Here is a 17,396-nt window from a genome sequence, read left to right as displayed (position 1 = left end):
GCAAGGCTTGGTGAGCAATTTCTTTTCTCAGAGTGTGTCATTTTCTGTGGATGACATCAGCTGTGTTTTAAAACTATACAGCTTTACAGTTGGTGATGAGTGTGTTAGTCCAGGTCTGACCTTGGGTGGCTCAGACAATAACTTGTACTATCGTTACCATGTTTTGACTCTCGGTAGTGTTATTTATCCTCTTTCTGTTTAAGTACTTGATGGGCTGTTTCAGGTTGAGCTGATAGCATCAGGTCCCTACAGGATGTTAAAAGTGACTGTTCTAAGTATGAAGTTTCAGGTGTAACTCAGAGAGGACCTCAACGTATGCAAGGGATGAAAAGATGCAGTTTCCTTTTGTTGGTGAGGACAGGCTTATGTCACCCTAGATGATTTTAAAAACTACAAAAATGGCTTTGTTTTCCATTATTTGAGAGGAGCCTGGCATCAAATTTACAGAAAGTGTGTTCTGTTGACTCCTAAAATGATGGATGCCTGAAGGGACTTTACTGTGCAAGGGTCTCAATGCTTGGTAGCACTGTATAACGGCTCCCCAAGGTATTGACCACCTGAGGCTTTGAATGAGAGCATCAGATATGCTGTTTTGTCTTCAGTTTGTTTCTCTAAACTACCCCTTTGCCTTTTGCCTTTTTTTCAGTGCTCCTTATCATCTATGTGATGCAGCTTTTAGCCTCAAAACCACTCAGAGCCGCTTAATCTGCCTGCGTTCTCCTGTTACAAGTTCTGTATCAATCTGAGTGGATCTGTTACAGGGATGTCACTACTGGTGGAAGTTTTACAAGGACAAGTTTTTCTTAAGTGGAGAGGCCAAGAGATTGCTGTTCAGTAAACAAATATAGAGAAAAAGTCTTTACTTCTGGCTCTGGATGTTGGGAGTTCCAGCTAACCGCTCCTCCAAGCTTGCTTATTGAATGCCAGCAAATTCTCGTAGGCAAGGCAGGGCATGGTGGTCCTTTGACAAAACAAACCTCGAGGAGCTGAGATATCATCAGCGCACCCCTTGTCTGCTTCTATTAGCTGAGGCAGAACTGGTAGTGGTTGGATTGCTCAGGGCTTAAAGTAAATACCAGTCATGGCAGAACACTGATCTCTGTAGCAAAGGAACTCTTTGTGGCACGTTGACCTGCCCTGAACTCCTGTGCAATCACAAAGTGTTTTTGATAGTTACAGCACAAACGCAGTAAGTAGTACCTTTTGCTTTGTGCAAACATACTACGCGCGCTCATGAGACCAATTATGAGCCCCAGTGACTGCCCTAAATTGATTCTCGTTTTGTCTGTGACCTTGCAGCGTGTTCTCATTTGCACAAGAAGTAGTTTTGAAGCGACTGGTCATGGGCACCAGATGTTTGCCCCATAATGGGTGGCTGTCCCCACTAAACAAGTACCTACCTGTGCTAGTTAGTACTTCATGCACATATTTGGAAAGAATAAACCAAAATGCTTGCCTTGAAAAACCAGAAAAGCCCCCCAAAAAGCCTGGGTAATGTCTGTTTTGCAAGACCAATCATCCTTGATGTGTGGGCCTCTTGCCTTGAACAATTAACGGCTCAGTGAAGATCTTGCAGACCTATTGGAAATGCCTTTTGACCCTGCCTTCATCCGTCTGGCCACTAATAGCTTGTTCAGGGATCCTGAGGATTTAGAGCAAGCAGCAGAAATTGCAGCTGGCCTAGTGGCTATCCTGCTGCTCACAGCTCTGTCTCCTGGCTTCATGTATTATAATAATTCATGAAAAACCCTCCCTTGCTTCTGGAGCCAGTTATGGGTGTGTGCTGACTACACTGCCGGGCTTGACATCAGCATCTGAACTCTCATCATTGCAGCCTGGCTTAAAAAACAAATACATCTTTTCTTCTTCATGTCCAGAACATGATTAACTCCTCCTGTTTCTGTGTAAGAATCATGACGGGCCAGTGTGAGAAGAAAGGAATACACTCGGAGCAGCTGTCTCCTTCTCTTCTGGCCGTACTGTTTTTTTTTTCAAGATGCAGCAGGGATGCCAATGAATCAACATCTCTCCTGGGAGAAAGCTGGATGAATCACGTTAGCAGAGCTCCAGCAGAAAGCATCACCCACAAAGGGTGGAGAGTAGCAGTTGTTCTAGACCAACTGATGATTTAACCTTGCCTGAAAATTAAGATGTTCTTCCTTCAGGATTTTCCCTGATGAAAAACTGAAATAATTCCATGAAACCCAATATGAAAACTTCAGTGCGTTTTTGTATTTTTTTTTTCCTGTTGAAAGCCTGTCTTTTGGAAAGGTCCCCACCAGATCTATTAGTGGGCCAGGGAATTTTCCAGGGCTAGCCTGAAGTTTCCATTAAGCAATACAAGGCGTTGTTGGGGTCTTTGTTTGTTTGTTTGCTTTTTCAGACAGCCAAGCCAAACAACTGCTGGCGAGAACTTTAGTACCTGATCCGTCTTTATAAAATTCTCTGCCAAGTGAGTAAGCATTTTCCAGAGCTATCTGCAGCTTGCTTTTAAAACTAAATCTCCTCTGATGCCATAAGTAGGAGTTAATAAACAGCTTAGGTGCTTGTTTCATTTTGCGTGCATAATTGGTTCTCAATTTGTTTCACATAAGACATGTTAAATTTATCCTCTGACCCTGTAAATATAATCTTTCTTTCCATCCCTTAAATAGCCACCCTCTCCTTTCAAACATTATGGTTTTTTTCACCTTCCTGGCACCCAGTTTTATGTAAATATTTTAAACTTGAAGGAGCATGGTTTTGTCCTTTCCGGTCTCCTGGCTTCCATGAGAACAACAAATGCTCCACTGATTTATGCTGGTAGACTTCAGATCAGCTCCAAATTTCTTTCTGGACTTTAATTTGAAAGCTATTCTGGTGGAGAACACCTTTTCTTTGGCCATTTAAAGAATGGAAAGGAGCCTTGAGGAATCTGCTTGTTCGCTTTGACACGTGCCAGTAATATCATGCTTGGAAAACAGTTACTGCTACTTTTTCTTTTGTGCCTCGTGAACTCAGTGCAGCTGAAAGGTGATAGAGCAGACCCTCAAAGTGAAAGGTCTTGCAGAATGAGGAGAGGATGAGCCATCCTGCACGCTAAGTGTGTAAATCATATGTAATACCACCCATCAGACTGGCTTGGGGATGAAACAACACCAAGGGATGGTACCTCACTTGCATTTTTAAAGCCCTAGGCAGAGTCTGGTCCCAGTCTGGGTTGGTAGCATGTCAGCGTGCACTGGGAAGGCTTGTAACTGAGCTCATAACTCCTTGTGTTTTTAAAAGGGAATGCTTTGCTTTCACTGCTTCACTAGGGGTTTCTTTGCATGCTTTGAAATGTGATTATCTGTGAGGTAGTACCGGGTTTTTTCCACCCCCTTCTCCTTAGTGACTTCCCTTCCTTGCATTTCTTGTCCTGCTTCAGGCTTAATTACACCCCTCAGGAGAGATGAAGTTGAAATGGCCACAGCTTTCAGTTGGAGATTATTTGCTGCATTAAAAGACTTGCTTAACTCCCTCTCCCTCAAATTTATGATATTAAAATCAAGCATTTTCCCCCTCCTCTAATTAGTTTTATCAGTGCTAGCTGTCATGCCCTGCAGAAACCACTCAGATACTTTGTCTGCATTGTACTTGATACCTGAGCAGAGAAGGGGCAGGTAGCAGGTGAAAGGCTGTGTGTCCCCCTCCTCCCTGTGACCTCTGTCGATGGGTGGAAGATCTCCAGGGCTGGTTCGCCTCATGGTTTTGTTGTTCTAGGTGAAGACTTTTAAAAAGGAGGGTTAAGTTGGTTCTGCAAATGTGTGTCTCTGGGAAGGCAAGGGTTGAGAAGTAGAGCTGCTGTGACGATGGATATTTTCTGTGAAGGAAAGATGTGTCCATTAAAAAACACTTGCACTTCCATATGTCTAAGCCCTAGAACTGTCCTCAGCAGAGCAATTCCCACTGCACTGCAGATTAGATGAGAAAAGATAAAGAAGAAACTCGGTTCCAGAACTCCCCGAGGTGACCAGTGTTTAGGGACCTGCTTATAAAGCCACTGCAGGGGGTCTGATCCATGCCTTTCTTCTCTCATTCCTGATCTCTGGAGGAGAGAGGTGTGCTGAGAAAGTCTTTACTAGAAAGTTCCTGTTAGATGGTGTTTGTTGGCTGTGAATATTCATGTGCAACTTGTTTGTGGGGCAAAAGCGTGAGCAGGGCTGTGACGCTGCTGATTGCAATTAAAAGCGTTAATTTTCACATGCTGGGAAAAGAAATCCAAATTTGTGAAGATTTCACTTGTGTCAGGGATGCAATTTCTGACAGTTTTAAAAGGTGCAGATGTGAAAATACTGAGAGTGAATATTGAGTTCCACTTAAAGTGCTTTATTTCATCTGAAAGACTCTCAGACTGTCTCAGTGTGTTACTTTGTCAAACTCATCTTTTTTTTCCCCCAGAGATGTTGGAGTCTCGACTTATTATTCAACTTCCTATTGCAGTTTTGTTTAGTTGAGTTTATGCATTCTTAGATCAAACATTATACAATCTGACTAGAAATCGTGCAGTCACAGTGGGAGATGGGAAGAAGCAGCACAATTTATTCTGTAAACAGAAGGATCATCTATATTAGAGCACAAGTTGGTTAGTGAAGTGTTTTTTAGTGAAACAGAAAAATAAATATACAACTTTCCCTGGGCTATGTTTAGAAATAGTTGCTCTCGGATGAGGAATGTGGTGCTCATGTCTTGCTGCAGAGACTGCCTTCATCTGCTGAAAGCAGGTATCCTGGTCAGCCTTGCCTGGGTTGAGGTGTTCTCAGTGAAGCTCCAGACATCTCTGTGTCACCAGGGCTTCAGAGCACAGCCCTGTGCATCAATGAGCTTCACAGCTCCGCTTCTTCCCTGGCGATGTGCAGAAGGTGCCTGTCCCTTTGTATGCTTGGAAGAAGAGGATGGTGGAAAGACAACAGGCATTTGACCAGCTCCTTATTGCAAGATAGGGTGGGTAAGGAATGCCAGCAGAAAGACTAAATTATATTTAAGATTACAGAAAGGACGTGAATCTGTTGGAGCAAGTCCAGAGGAGGCCATGGAGATGATCTGAGGGCTGGAGCATCTCTTTATGAGAACAGGCTGAGTGTAGCTCTGAGGACACTTACAAGGCTAATTAGGTGACGTCCAAAGATCCCTAGACCTTGTTAGTATCCATGGCTTGGTCTTGGGGATGTGCATTGGATCATTGTAGGACAGCTTGGCACTCTTAAACTTTTAACTTCGGTAAAATTACCAAATTACTGTAATTTAACTGCTGGGTGGACAGAGAAACCTCCCGAGCGTTTGCTGGATAACCAGCAGCTCCAGCATCATTTAGAAGCTATAAAATTTGGGTGGGTTGTGTTATGAGTCTGGGCTAAGGGCTGAGTCAAACTGCTGCATCTGAGATCTGCGGAGGAGGAGAGTCAGGGTGTAGTGTGGTTCTGCTTTTTGCTGAGGATACATTTCAGCCTGGGTAGGGAGCATCTCTCAGGCTCCCTGCAGGGCAGACCTAGGAAGTATCAGCTGGTTGAAAAATTGTTTTATCCAGTGAAAGTCAAAAAAGAAGGCTCCTGGAAGAGAAGAAATGCTAGCTTCTGTGATGTTACTGGTACAACTCCCCTTAGCATGAGCCAGGAGTAAGATTTAGTCTTGGAGCTGCAGTAAGTACAACCAGCGTTTCTCCTAGACTGCAAATCGAAAGTGGCTGAGAGTTGTTACGCACACGTGCGCACAATAGTGCTCAGAGCCTGTCCGCTGAGATCTTTCCTTGGGGATCCATATAAAATACCTCTTACAAAAGCTGCCCTGTGTGCGAGCAGAGGAACTCCATCTAGTGACGTTAAAGAAGAGAAAAAAAAGCCCACAAACCCTTTTTCACACACATATATTTGTGTTCATCTTATCGTACTGCCAGTCTGTTGAAGATATCAGCAGAGCTAAACAGCATGCACTTACCATATGGGACACTAAAAATGCTGCCTGGGAAGTACTTTCACTCCCTGCTCAGAGTTCTGCCAATGCAAAAAACGTCCCCTTTGTCATGGCAGTGAATGAATTTTCTTGTTCCCCTTTCTCCTTGGATTTATGTTAACCCTGGGTTTCAGCCGAGTTTGATCTCCTCACTTTATTGTATTGCAAACAGTAGTCAATAGCTCTTCAGCTTGAGATGGCCTGGATTTATTTTCAGGTCAAGTCAACTCTCCTTGACCCAAGTCTGAACCAAAATACATTCCCAGAAGATTCCCCCACAGGATATCGAATCCAAAGACAGAGTGACATTGTAATGAGTTCAAGGTTTCAGCTCAGTACAACGGAGCTCCTGTTGGCATGGCGAAGGCAACCAAGCCATCCTTCTTACTTCAGAGCTGGCTCCTCTCCTGGGGCAAATCACAGCAGATTTTTGTCATCCAACAGTCACTTCTCTTCATTGAGCAGTGTCATCGATTGCATTCCTGGTGTTTGTGGTCTGAAGCCAGTCCTAGCTCCTTACGCGTGTGTTTGTATGGCTCTAACATGTGTGCGTGGAATTTGGTGTGCAGACTTTAAGTAACCGATGAGATGATCTTCATTCACACTCTCTTACTTTTTCTTCTTTAAGGAGAAGCAGGATCTCTTCTGGGGACTGCCTGGAACAGACGCAGAACCAACTGATATTGCATCATGAAGTGAAAACACCGCTTTGAAGACTTGGGACAAAAATGGAATGAACTCATGAATTTATTCTGGGTGATAAATCTTCCTTCAAAAGGCAGCCTTATGTTTAGTACAAAAGACTGTTTATTTCTTCTACGGAAAAAAAAATGTAGTGTAATCGGATAGGATTAACTTTCCAGGGGCCCTGGACAGAAGCTAAAGCACAAGCTGCCTGCTTCTTGTGTTCACATTGGTTAATTTTGAGTAGTCTAAGACCTCTCTCTCTCCCTGTGGCATTGGGCTGTGAGCTGCCACCAATGTGCCTTGTACCTACAGCCAATGTTAAGGACCCCAGCAACAAGGGTTTCTACAGAAACTAAAATTGTCCAAGTGTTTGGCTACTATAAACTGCTTATCTCAACTCGGAACCTGGCCCAGGTATGGAGAAAAATACAGCCTTATTGGTGCTTTTCATCTCTAGGAGGTAGCTGAATACATTTCTGGCAAATACATAAATAACATACAACTGAATTAAGACTCTTGCATTAAGAGTCTTTGTGGATTGCACGCGCTGACTTTGTTGTTTTGACTGTTCATGGTTAATGTTTCATCAGCCCTTTTTTATTTTATTGAGTTATTTTATTACGGAGGAACAGTCCTGTGTGCAGTTTTGTAAGTGGGAGTAATGATGCTTCAAATTTCACATCTCTCTGGGATGGATGGGAATGGTTTTACCAGAATTGCTGGGTTGGCAAAAAGGAGGAGAAAAGTGAGAAATCCAGCAGGACCTTGCATGTGTGTGCTCTCTGGTGCAGTGTCCTACGTACTTCGGGTGATAGGCAAATCCCATCTTCTCTGATGGGACAAATTGAGTTATCTGTACCTGAGCTGGTTAAGAGTGAGACATCATCAAACTGGCATGAGTTGTACTATGGTGTAAAAGAGCTGCTCAGTGGGCGCAGTGATCTTAGAATCTGGAGCACAAGTTTCATGAGGAGTGGCTGAGGGAACTGGGCTTGCTTCGCCTGGAGAAGAGGAAGCTGAGGTGGGGGGAGACCATATCACCCTCTGTAACTACCTAAAAGGAGGTCTTTTCTCCCAAGTGACAGGCGTAAGGATGAGAGGAAAAGGCTTCAAGTTGCACCAGGGGAGGTTTAGATTAGATATTAGGAAAAACATCTTTATTGAAAGAGTGGCGAAACATTGGAACAGGCTGCCCAGGAGAGTGGTGGAGTCACCATCCCTGGAGGTGTTAAAAAAAAAAAAAGTAGATATGGCACTACAGGGCATGGTTTAGTAGGCACGGTGGTGTTGGGCTGATGGTTGGACTGGATGATCTCAGAGGTCCTTTCCAACCTTAACGATTCTATGATCTTTTGTGGTAAGCTTAAACTATCTTCTCCCCTTGCTCCTCTGGAACATGCTGCTTTGGATGGTGAGTTATCACAGAGGAAGAACATGATCATGAGCACCTACTGCACAGTAACTTGTGTGTTTGCTGAAGACCTTCCCGTAGCTATTTTGAGGGCAGCCATATGGCAGAACAGCACTGCCTGAGATGACTGGGATTGTGTTTATGGTGCTGTGTGGAGTGGATCTGAGCTTAGTTCTCCATGTGTTTTTGCCTATGATCCACAGCCTTCTCAGGAAGGGAGATTTGCTCCAGGAGATGGAGGCTTGTGCATGGGATAAGTATCTGAAGAACATATAGAGCGGGCAGCAGTTCCATTCCAGCATCCTCTACTTCTGGAGCCAAGCTAGAGGAGATTTGAACCTACATCACCTGTGGGGCTGCACTTAACCACTGCACTAAAGGTACGAAAGGAGAAAGAGGGGAGGGATGCTCCCATTTCAAAGATTAGTGGGGTCAGGAGAGAGGTGGGAAGCTAAGGTGTGACCCCAGCTGTGAAAGGGGGCTGTGATACCAGTCCTACCCCAGCATTGTATGGGAGCTGCCTGTTGTGAGAAGACCTTGTCCATACGCTGTGGCTGGCTATGTGCATGGTGCTCCTTCAGAGTCTGTTTATTGGCCTTGATCTTACTGCTCTTTAGGCAAGAGACAGGTGTCACTCTGCTGCAGACGCTCTGGGCGTGTGACATAGTAGGACTTGGAAAATGGAGACCAGGCATGTAGGGAGCCTAGACTGGACAGCAGGTAAAGAAGGGCTTTGGTGAGCCCAGGTTTTGCAGCTGGCTCTCCAGTTGTACCCAAATCCTGAGTGTCTGGCAGGTCTGAGAGCCAGGAGACCTTGGCAATTTCCACTGCTCGACCCAACAGCAATCTAGAAGATGGACAGGCAATTCTCAAGAAAATGAACATCAAACTGAATGCAGCTGTGATGTCTTTATCTTCTCGCCAGCTGCTGGTGTTTGCTAGTAGGAAACAGTGACTGTCCACAATGGGCCCAGTAAAAATTACCCTTTGTGTTCATTTACTTAACATTTTCAAGGAGTTACACCCAAATGGGGGTGACCTTGTTTCTCAGCTCCCATGCATGGGCTTAGCTCCAACAACTCCAGTCAAGCTACGCTGATCTTCAGCAGCTGGGACTTGGGCCCTGCTTTTAACATCCCTTACTCCATGCTCATGCTGTCAGTTTTCCTTGCCAACATTATATTTGCTTTCCTTCCTAAAGGACTGCTCTGAATATCATACTTTAAAACAATATGTTTTTTTCCCCCGCAGAGAACAATATGATATGCCACTGTTGAATTAATATGTCTGTGAAAAGTGAATATAATCTCCCCAGTAGATCCCCTTTCCAAAAGATTTACGATTTAATGAATTTTTTATTTCTTACCGGCGTGTAGTGTTTAGGTGTTTTACACCTAGCAGGATTCTTTCTCATGGAAGCAAGCAAAGGCAAGGGGGGAGATGCCATCATCCTAATTCAAATTCCTTTCCTCCCTCTCTGTCCCCAGCGTGCCACTTGTAACCCTTGCTGCTGATGCAAACGTACTACCTCGAATCCACTTCTCTGTAGCATTAATGTCACCTTGGTAATCTGAGACAGCGCTGTGCGGAGAGAAGTTTATGAATGGTGTTTATGTAAAAATCAATGCCTCTGAAAAATCTGTGCTGTTGTCTGCTCCAAGCAGGATTTCTGGCTCAGGGTCCTATTTTATCTTGCTCATGGTCATGCTCCGGCACTCTCCCAAATAGATGGCAATAATGCCTGTGACAGGAGATTATGAAGCTGCTAATAATATCCATAGGTAACACCTTTATTTAGTGGAAGGATAAGAAGGAAATGAACTGTGAAGGAGAGAGCCATCTTTGATAACTATTAGCTACACAGGTAATAGTCCTAATTACACCACCAATTGATTTCTTCTACAAGCTCTCATCGCCTTGAAAAGGGTGAATTGATTGCACTGCCAGTCCTTTCCTTGGTGGATGCTGCTGGAATGCTTGCCGAACCGCTGCTTGGCTTCTGGGAGACTCACCGGGATCCACAGAAAATGCTCTGGTGGTGGCTGGACAGAAGCATTAACCTCACTCCTCCTGTGTCTTCGGGGGGAAAAGACAAAGAATGGTTAAAATCCTGGGTGGGCCAGCTGGTTGAGACCCACGTGAAGTGCTGCATGCTTTGCGTTGTCTCTCTGTTCACCATCACTTATCAAGATGTGAATGCTGATGGCAGAATCCCTGGGCTGGACAGTTGGCCTGGAAAACACAAATCTACCGGCAGGTTTCCAGGCGGCTTTCAGCGTGGGGTGCTTCAAACAGCAGATGCTGGAGATCTCTGACACCCCAAGTTGCTCAACTTTTCTGCTCTAAAATCTTGGTCCTAAATTCAGTCCTTACTGTCACGGTGGTGAAGTTGAAAATACAACTTTGGAGCTACAGCATAGATGGAAACCAGCCCATGAGGGGCTTTCTGCAGAAGAAGAATCATGTCATGAACCTTTAAACTAACAGCTGGGTGGGATGGAGGGGAAAGGGAGTTCCTGCACTACTATTTCTCTTTAATTGCTTGGTTTAGGCTAGGGGAAGCTGGAGCCCTGCCCTAGGATGGGTTGTGGTCACCCTGGCAGCATCTGCTTGTATGGATCTTCACTCATTCTCAGTTTTAAGAGGTTGGTTTCTTTCTGAGAGTTTCCCTAGCCATAGAATAGGGTAATGCTGAGCATTTAGAAGCAGCTCCAGGGCCATGCCGAGCATCCCACCCATCACTGCTGCCAAGCCCCTTGCCTTGACTTTCCTACCCTCCTGGGCTATGGCAACTTCTTCAGTCTGGGACACCTCTGTCTCTCTCTGTCCTTCACAGAGGAGGATCTCAGTCTCCCTAGAGCTGCCTCTGAGTGCCTTCCCCTGCGCTGCTTCAAGCTCAAGCCTTTCCACTGTTCAGCAGTAGGGAGGCTGCTTCTCCCTCCTCTTTTCCCCTTGGTTTCCTCATTTTGCATCTCTTCCAAACCGGACAGGACTGAGCTGGACAGAAGACCAGCCCTGTGGCTTTCCTGCTGGCTGCTGATGCTGCTTGAGGCGTAGCTTGGCATTAAATGACTTGATTGTTTTCTGTTGATAGGGGAAGTGAAGTTGGGCAGTACCACGGTTGCTGCCTGCTGGAAATCTGCTGCTCGTTTCCTTTCTGCCTGCGATTTTAGAGGTGACTCCCGATGTAGTCATCCATTTATTCCTTTTGTTGGTCCGGTGGCTTGCTTCTCCATCCATCATCCAACCAATCCAGCAAGGAACGTGACTGGGAGAGGACAGAGAACTAGCTGTCTTGGAAGAGGGAGGAAATGAGCGCTGCCTTTTCGTCCAGCAGCCCACTGGCGCTGGCTCCCAGGACTGCAGGAAGCTCTTTTTTACCTTCGTACACTTCACGGATCACAGCCCAATTTCCTCCAGGACTCTCCCTGGCTTTACTGTCTCACTGTGGGTGTTTGCACTCCCGGCTGTTGTGTTGTTCTCCGCCTGCGCATGAGGCAGCTGCTCTTGGACACTCGCTTGGTGATGCTGTTCCCGCCTTGCTCTTGTTGCACACGTATCCTCTCTTGTGCAATGGAGAAATGTTTCCCTTTGTCCCTTTTTCATAGTTGCTGTGCTATTAAAATGCTCCCCCACCCAACACATATATGCACTTTGCCTTATTGGCTTTCCCTCTCACCCCCAAAAGAATCTTTCTAGCACTTAAAGCTGCCAACTTGCATTTTGTTTTAAATTTCTCTGTTGACTTGAGTAGGCAAGGCTGGGTGTTAGCTTCCATCTGCCTCCCGGTTGGGAAGAGAAGACCTGAGAGAAAATGAGGAGGCTTTCAGCCCCCGTTTCCAATGCCAGCAGGGAGAGGATGTGGGGTCCATGAGAAAATGCTGGTTTTTCTCTCCCCCTACCCTAGCAAAAACTCCTGCTTTTTGGAGGAAAAAAAATGTTGTTGTAGTTCAATGCAGTTAAACAAAAAAAAAAGTAAAACAATTGGATAAGCAGTGAAAACAATAACCAGCCTCTCAGCATCATGGCTTGTCCCACATCCCGTGCCTGCCCTTCCAGCCGTACCTATCTCTGCGGGTCAGAGCTCACCCATAGGTGTGTTTATCTGCAGCGCTGAGAATGGGGGAGCCTTGTCCTCACATGGGGCCCCCCATGGGGACTTTGTGGAATGACCACAAGAAAAACCCAGTGAGGTGAATCTGCTCCCCTGTGACAGTGACAGATCTCCTCCCTGGCACGTTGCCAACTGGCTACTCCATGGCAGGGTGAAGAGCTGCAGAGCTTTGCTTTCCCCCTTTCCTAAATATCTGGAGCCAACTCATTTTCAAGGAGTGATGGATCACCTGGCCTGGACAGCTCCATCTATGAAGAGCTTCTGGTTGCTGAACTGACTGAGATCACATCTCCTGGGACACCTGTTTGGACTGGCAGCAGACAGCAACTAATCCTGGCCAGCAGGTACCACCTCAACCTTCTGCTGATCTTATCTGGGGTGGCCAGCTTCTCCCCAGCTCCACTTGCCGGTTTGTAATGGGATGATTTCATGTCATGTGGAGTTTTTTTAAGACCATGACGTTTTGCTTACTGCACAAGCATTTAATCCCTGAACGCTGAGCAAAATCTGTCTTTCATAACGGAAAGGGAATGGGCTCCATCTCTCCTGCGTGAGGAACGTGCTCGCTATATAAAGATAGCTGGAGGGAGGAACCTGGAAGGGGCAGCTAGAGCTCTGCTCTCAGTGAATGCAGGAGTGGGGAGGTTGCCTGTGACTCAGGGAGAGCCAGCAGCTTTGCGGTTGCAGATGCTGGTCTGTGTTTTTGGAGAGCTGTAGAAGAAATTGTACTACTTGATGTTATTTTCTGGCACACCAAGTAAGGAAAAACCACTTTGCTTGCTGTTTTGGCCACTGACTCTGGAGTTCTGCTAGAGTGCCTTTAGTTTTACTTTTTTTTTTTTCTTTAGTATTTTCAGAGCCTAATTTAGCCAAGTGCTTCAGTACATGCTTATTTTTAAACCTGATCCTGTCGTCGTCTGAACTTACGGTGCTTCGATTCAGCCAGCCTCTGCAGACTTGAATGAGCACTTGGAATTTAAGCGGATGCTGAAACGCTTCACTCCCTGACAGCTGTGAAGCTTGGAGGACTTTAACTAGGGAGAGCAGGGGCTTAGGGAGGGGGACAAGGTACCTTACGTCTCTCTCCATCCATGGGATGGTAAGAGGCTTGTCCCTCTGGTCTCCTTCTCTGGCCTCTAAACCCACAGCAGAGTTGTGAGCACGGTGGTGGATGGGATGGTCCAGGTGGCCACTGAGGCCTCTTGTGATCTTGCTGCAGGGTGGCATTATGTTCCAGTGACAGCCCAGATCTTGGTGGGGACAGAGGCACCACCAAACCACCCAACAGGTTGATGTTTTTCTTTGCCATGTGCTCTCCACGACACCCCAGTGCGGTGCCAGCTGGGAGATGGTGGAGGTCTCCGGGGATGCACGGGGCTGAGCTGAGAGGGAGCATGGATTGAGCTCCAGGCAAGCTTCAGTGCATGCTTGGATCTACAGGAGGCGTAATATCGACAGATTTATTTTCTCTTTGCTGGCAGAAAAGCTGCAGCTAGTCATGCCTTCGCTTGCAGGGGTGAGAATTTGATGCATTGACTCTGCGCCTCGGTGGGAGCAGAGCTGAGGCATTGTGAACTGAGCAATGGAGCACAGTGAAAAGAGTAATCTCTTATTTTTGCAGCATTAAAACTGTGATGCTGGCAACTAGGAGAATTTTTAACTTGCACCCTCACTTCTGTCAGAATAAAATAACTCGTTTTATGGCATCTCCCACTTGCTTTAAGGTTGAGAATTTGTGCTGGGTGCTTTCATGGCAAAGCATGTTCTCTTTTTAAACATGCTTTTGCCAGCAGGTTTTCATGCAAGCTTTTAATTGCCTGTGGAAATAGGATTAAGCATCTTTGGGGAAACAAAATGTGTGCTTTCTGGGAGTGTTGAAGCCCTCAGGTTGCAAGTGCTAAAACACCATGTATCCTTCTAAAAGTGCTGGTTAAAATATGTTAGCTAAGCTGTTTCTCCCAGCTGACAGCAGCTCAGGGATGAAGAGGTGATGTTGGCTCTTGGATATCTAATCCTTGCATCTTCCCCTGGATGGACAGACAGACTCTGGCTCTGCTGGACCTGATACAGACCTACCCTCTCCCTCTCCATGGCCATTTTAATCACCTGCCTTTCCTGCACTGAGAGGGAGCACGAAGGAAGGGATTTTCGCTATTAGTTAGCCAGTTTCTGGCTTTCTGTCACTTTTCCTTGGTGATTTTTTTTTTCTGGCCCTGGGTGAAGGAGCAGAGGGAAAGAGTAGGCAAGGGGGAAGGCAGCAGGTTCTCTCCTCTACTCAGCAGTTGCCCCCACCAATACAAAAGAAAACACAAACAAAATGGAAAACAACTAGAAATCTGCTTTTCTTTTAAGTATAAAATTAATTTTGTAAAATTTATTTTCCCCATGCCTCCCCTTTCCCTCTGGCCCTTCTCACATTCCCCCACATTTTGCCCCCTTCCCACATCTCCTTTCCCCCTTCTTATTCCTATTCTTGCCCCCCTCTTCTTCTTCCCCCCCTTCCCCCTCTTCCCCCCCTCTTCCCCCCCTCTTCCCCCCCTCTTCCCCCCCTTCCCCCCTCTTCCCCCCCCTCTTCCCCCCCTCTTCCCCCCCCTTCCCCCCCTTCCCCCCCCTTCCTCCCCCTTTCCCCCCTTCCCCCCCCTTCCCCCCTTCTCTCCCCCTCTTCCTCCCCCTCTCCCTCCTGTTTTCCTCCCCCTTCTTCCCCCTCTTTTCCTCCCCCTTCTCCCCCACTCATTTTTTCCCCCAAATCTCCCCTCTTTTTTCCCCGAAATCTCCCCTCTTTTTTCCCCCATCTCCCCTCTTTTTTCCCCATCTCCCCTCTTTTTTCCCCATCTCCCCTCTTTTTTCCTCATTTCCCCCCCTTTCCTCCTCCTCTTTTCCCCTCCCTCTTCCCCCCTTCCCCCTTCTTCCCCACTCTTCCCCCCCCTTTCCCCTTCTCTCCCCTCTTTTTCTCCTTCTTCCCTGCTCTTTCCCCCATCTCCCTTCCCTTTCTTTTTCCCATCTCCACCCTCTTTTTCCCGTTCTCCCCCCACCTTTTCCGCATTCTCTTCCCTTTCTTTTCCCACTTTTCTCCCCTTCTCCTCTTTCCCCTTCCCCCCTTCCTTTCCCCCTTCTCCCCCCTCTTTCTTTCCCCCTTCTCCCCCCTCTTTCTTTCCCCCTTCTCCCCCTCTTTCTTTCCCCCTTCTCCCCCTCTTTCTTTCCCCCTTCTCCCCCCCTTCCTTTCCCCCTTCTCCCCCCCTTCCTTTCCCCCTTCTCCCCCCCTTCCTTTTCCCCCTTTCCCCCCCTTTTTTCCTCCTTCTCCCCCCCTTTCTTCCCCCTTCTCCCCCCCTTTTTTCCCCCCTTCTCCCCCCCCCTTTTTCCCCTTCTCCCCCCCCCTTTTTCCCCTCCTCTCCCCCCTTCCCCCCCTCTCTCCCCGCCCCGGGGCGGTCCCGGAGCTGCCTTTATAGCCCGGTCTCCGCTCGGGGCCGCCCCACTCGCTCCGCCGGCGGGAGGTAAGCGCTGGGCTCTGCTTCTCCTGTCCGTCTGTCCGTCCCCTCCCCTGCAGGGGGACAGCAGCGCGGCCGCGCAGCATCCCTCGCCTGCATCCTAGCCCCTGGGGAGCGCGCTGGGCTTTGGGGTGGGGGGGATCCCCTCTTCTTCTCGCTGCTCCGAGCTCAGCGGCTGGAACATCTCTCCGGGACGGAGGGTTGGGCGTGCTGGGAGTCTCTGCGACTTCGGACTCACCTGCTTTGGGACACCGCAGCATCCCACCAGCAGCCTGGCTTGCCTCGAGGTGCTCCATCCCCTCGCTTTCTGGGCTCTCCGTCCCCTCGCTTTCTGGGCTCTCCGTCCCCTCGCTTTCTGGGCTCTCCATCCCTTCGTTTTCTGGGCTCTCCGTCCCCTCGTTTTCTGGGCTCTCCGTCCCCTCGCTTTCTGAGCTCTCTGTCCCCTTGCTTTCTGGGCTCTCCATCCCTTCATTTTCTGGACTCTCCCTCCCCTCACTTTCTGGGCTCTTCATCCCTTCGTTTTCTGGGCTCTCCATCCCTTCCTTTCTGCGCTCTCCATCCCTTCCTTTCTGGATGCTCCCATCCCCTGCATGCCCGGGTGGGATCCAGAGCTGTGTGGGACTCTTCTTCTCCCAGTTAGTACTTATTCTTTTCAAGTCAGAGCTGCAGAAGAGGGTTGAAAATGTTCGGGGTTCACTCTTGTGAAGTCCCTTAATGTTCTCCTGTGGTGGCCAGACAGCCTTGGAAGGGGCTGTGCTGCCCAGCTCCCCATGCTTGATAACCAGCGTGGTTCTTTGACACAGGAAGGGTGAAGGTCTGTAGGTGACAACTCTACCAGCTGTCCTGGCTTTTCCTGGCATGGTTCGTTTTCTCCTCCACTTGGAAACAGTGAAGTCCAGTTTGCCTGCACCCCTGAGTAAGGTCTGAGTGCAGGCAGGACTGCTTTGGGTGGAAGAGGTGTTGCTGGGAAGGTTCCCCAAAACTGTGAGATACTCTGGGTGGAAGAGAGGGTACTGAGAAGTTCCCCAAAGCTGTGAGATGCTCTGGGTGGAAGATGGGGTGCTGAGAAGTTCCCCAAAGCTATGAAATGGTCTGGGTGGAAGAGAGGGTGCTGAGAAGTTCCCCGAAGCTGTGAGATGCTCTAGATGGAAGACGGGATGCTGAGAAGTTCCCCAAAGCTGTGAAATGCTCTGGGTGGAAAAGAGGGTGCTGAGAAGTTCCCCAAAACTGTGAGAGGCTTTGGATGGAAGACGGGATGCTGAGAAGTTCCCCAAAGCATCAAGGGCTTGAGGGGTGCTGTGTGGTGCGAGTCTACTCTCCTCAGCTGTGATGCTTGTGCCTGTTCGCTTTCTTTGCAGTCAGTTTGGGTCCTGGGTGGGAGGTGGGATGGGGAGGGTGCAGTCCTGCAGGCTGCATTTGCTCCAGGGACATCCCTGGGCGTCTGGAGCAGGATTTCAGGTGCATCTCCTTTCCTTCCCACCATAACTAGCAGGGACACATGCCTGCCGGGTGAAGGGGTGATGGCCTGCAAGAGTTTTGCAGAGCAGTTATCACAAAATACAGTTCCAGCTGCCTTGGCAAGTTTTTAGGATGTCGTGCTGTCTGCAGAGAGCGCTAAAGGTGTTTTTTAGGAGCACAGAGTGACTTCATTGAGTTTGTCTGGTGGGTCCCCCCATACTTCTTAGATAATCGTGAGGGGGAAATCTGAGCTCAGGTTACAGCACCTAATCCC

General features: G+C 47.8%; 2 protein-coding genes across 3 annotated transcripts in view; one reads left to right on the top strand and one right to left on the bottom strand.

The window, feature by feature from the left end:
• IQCA1 (IQ motif containing with AAA domain 1) overlaps positions 1-16,524 on the bottom strand; it is a 150,315-nt gene extending 133,791 nt beyond the window's left edge. Inside the window, exons 1-2 of the mRNA XM_069860495.1 lie at positions 15,903-16,524; positions 10,078-10,141 (exon numbers count right to left, since the gene is read on the bottom strand). Of these exons, the coding sequence (XP_069716596.1) occupies positions 10,078-10,141; positions 15,903-16,524 (686 nt within the window). The remainder of the gene's footprint in view (positions 1-10,077; positions 10,142-15,902) is intronic.
• Positions 1-17,396, top strand: part of ACKR3 (atypical chemokine receptor 3) — a 198,762-nt gene that overhangs the window by 176,591 nt on the left and 4,775 nt on the right. Inside the window, exon 1 of one of the 2 annotated variants that reach the window (XM_069860619.1) lies at positions 15,606-15,670. The exons of the other annotated variant lie outside the window; for it this stretch is intronic. The gene's annotated coding sequence lies outside the window, so the exon portion shown is untranslated. Of the gene's footprint in view, positions 1-15,605; positions 15,671-17,396 lie in introns of those variants that run through there. 2 annotated transcript variants of the gene reach the window in all.

This window comes from Phaenicophaeus curvirostris, chromosome 7 (genome assembly GCF_032191515.1).
Source record: "Phaenicophaeus curvirostris isolate KB17595 chromosome 7, BPBGC_Pcur_1.0, whole genome shotgun sequence".
NCBI classification, from domain to species: domain Eukaryota; kingdom Metazoa; phylum Chordata; class Aves; order Cuculiformes; family Cuculidae; genus Phaenicophaeus; species Phaenicophaeus curvirostris.
Note: the sequence above shows the minus strand (reverse complement) of the source record. Positions and strands in the feature narration are given on the sequence as shown.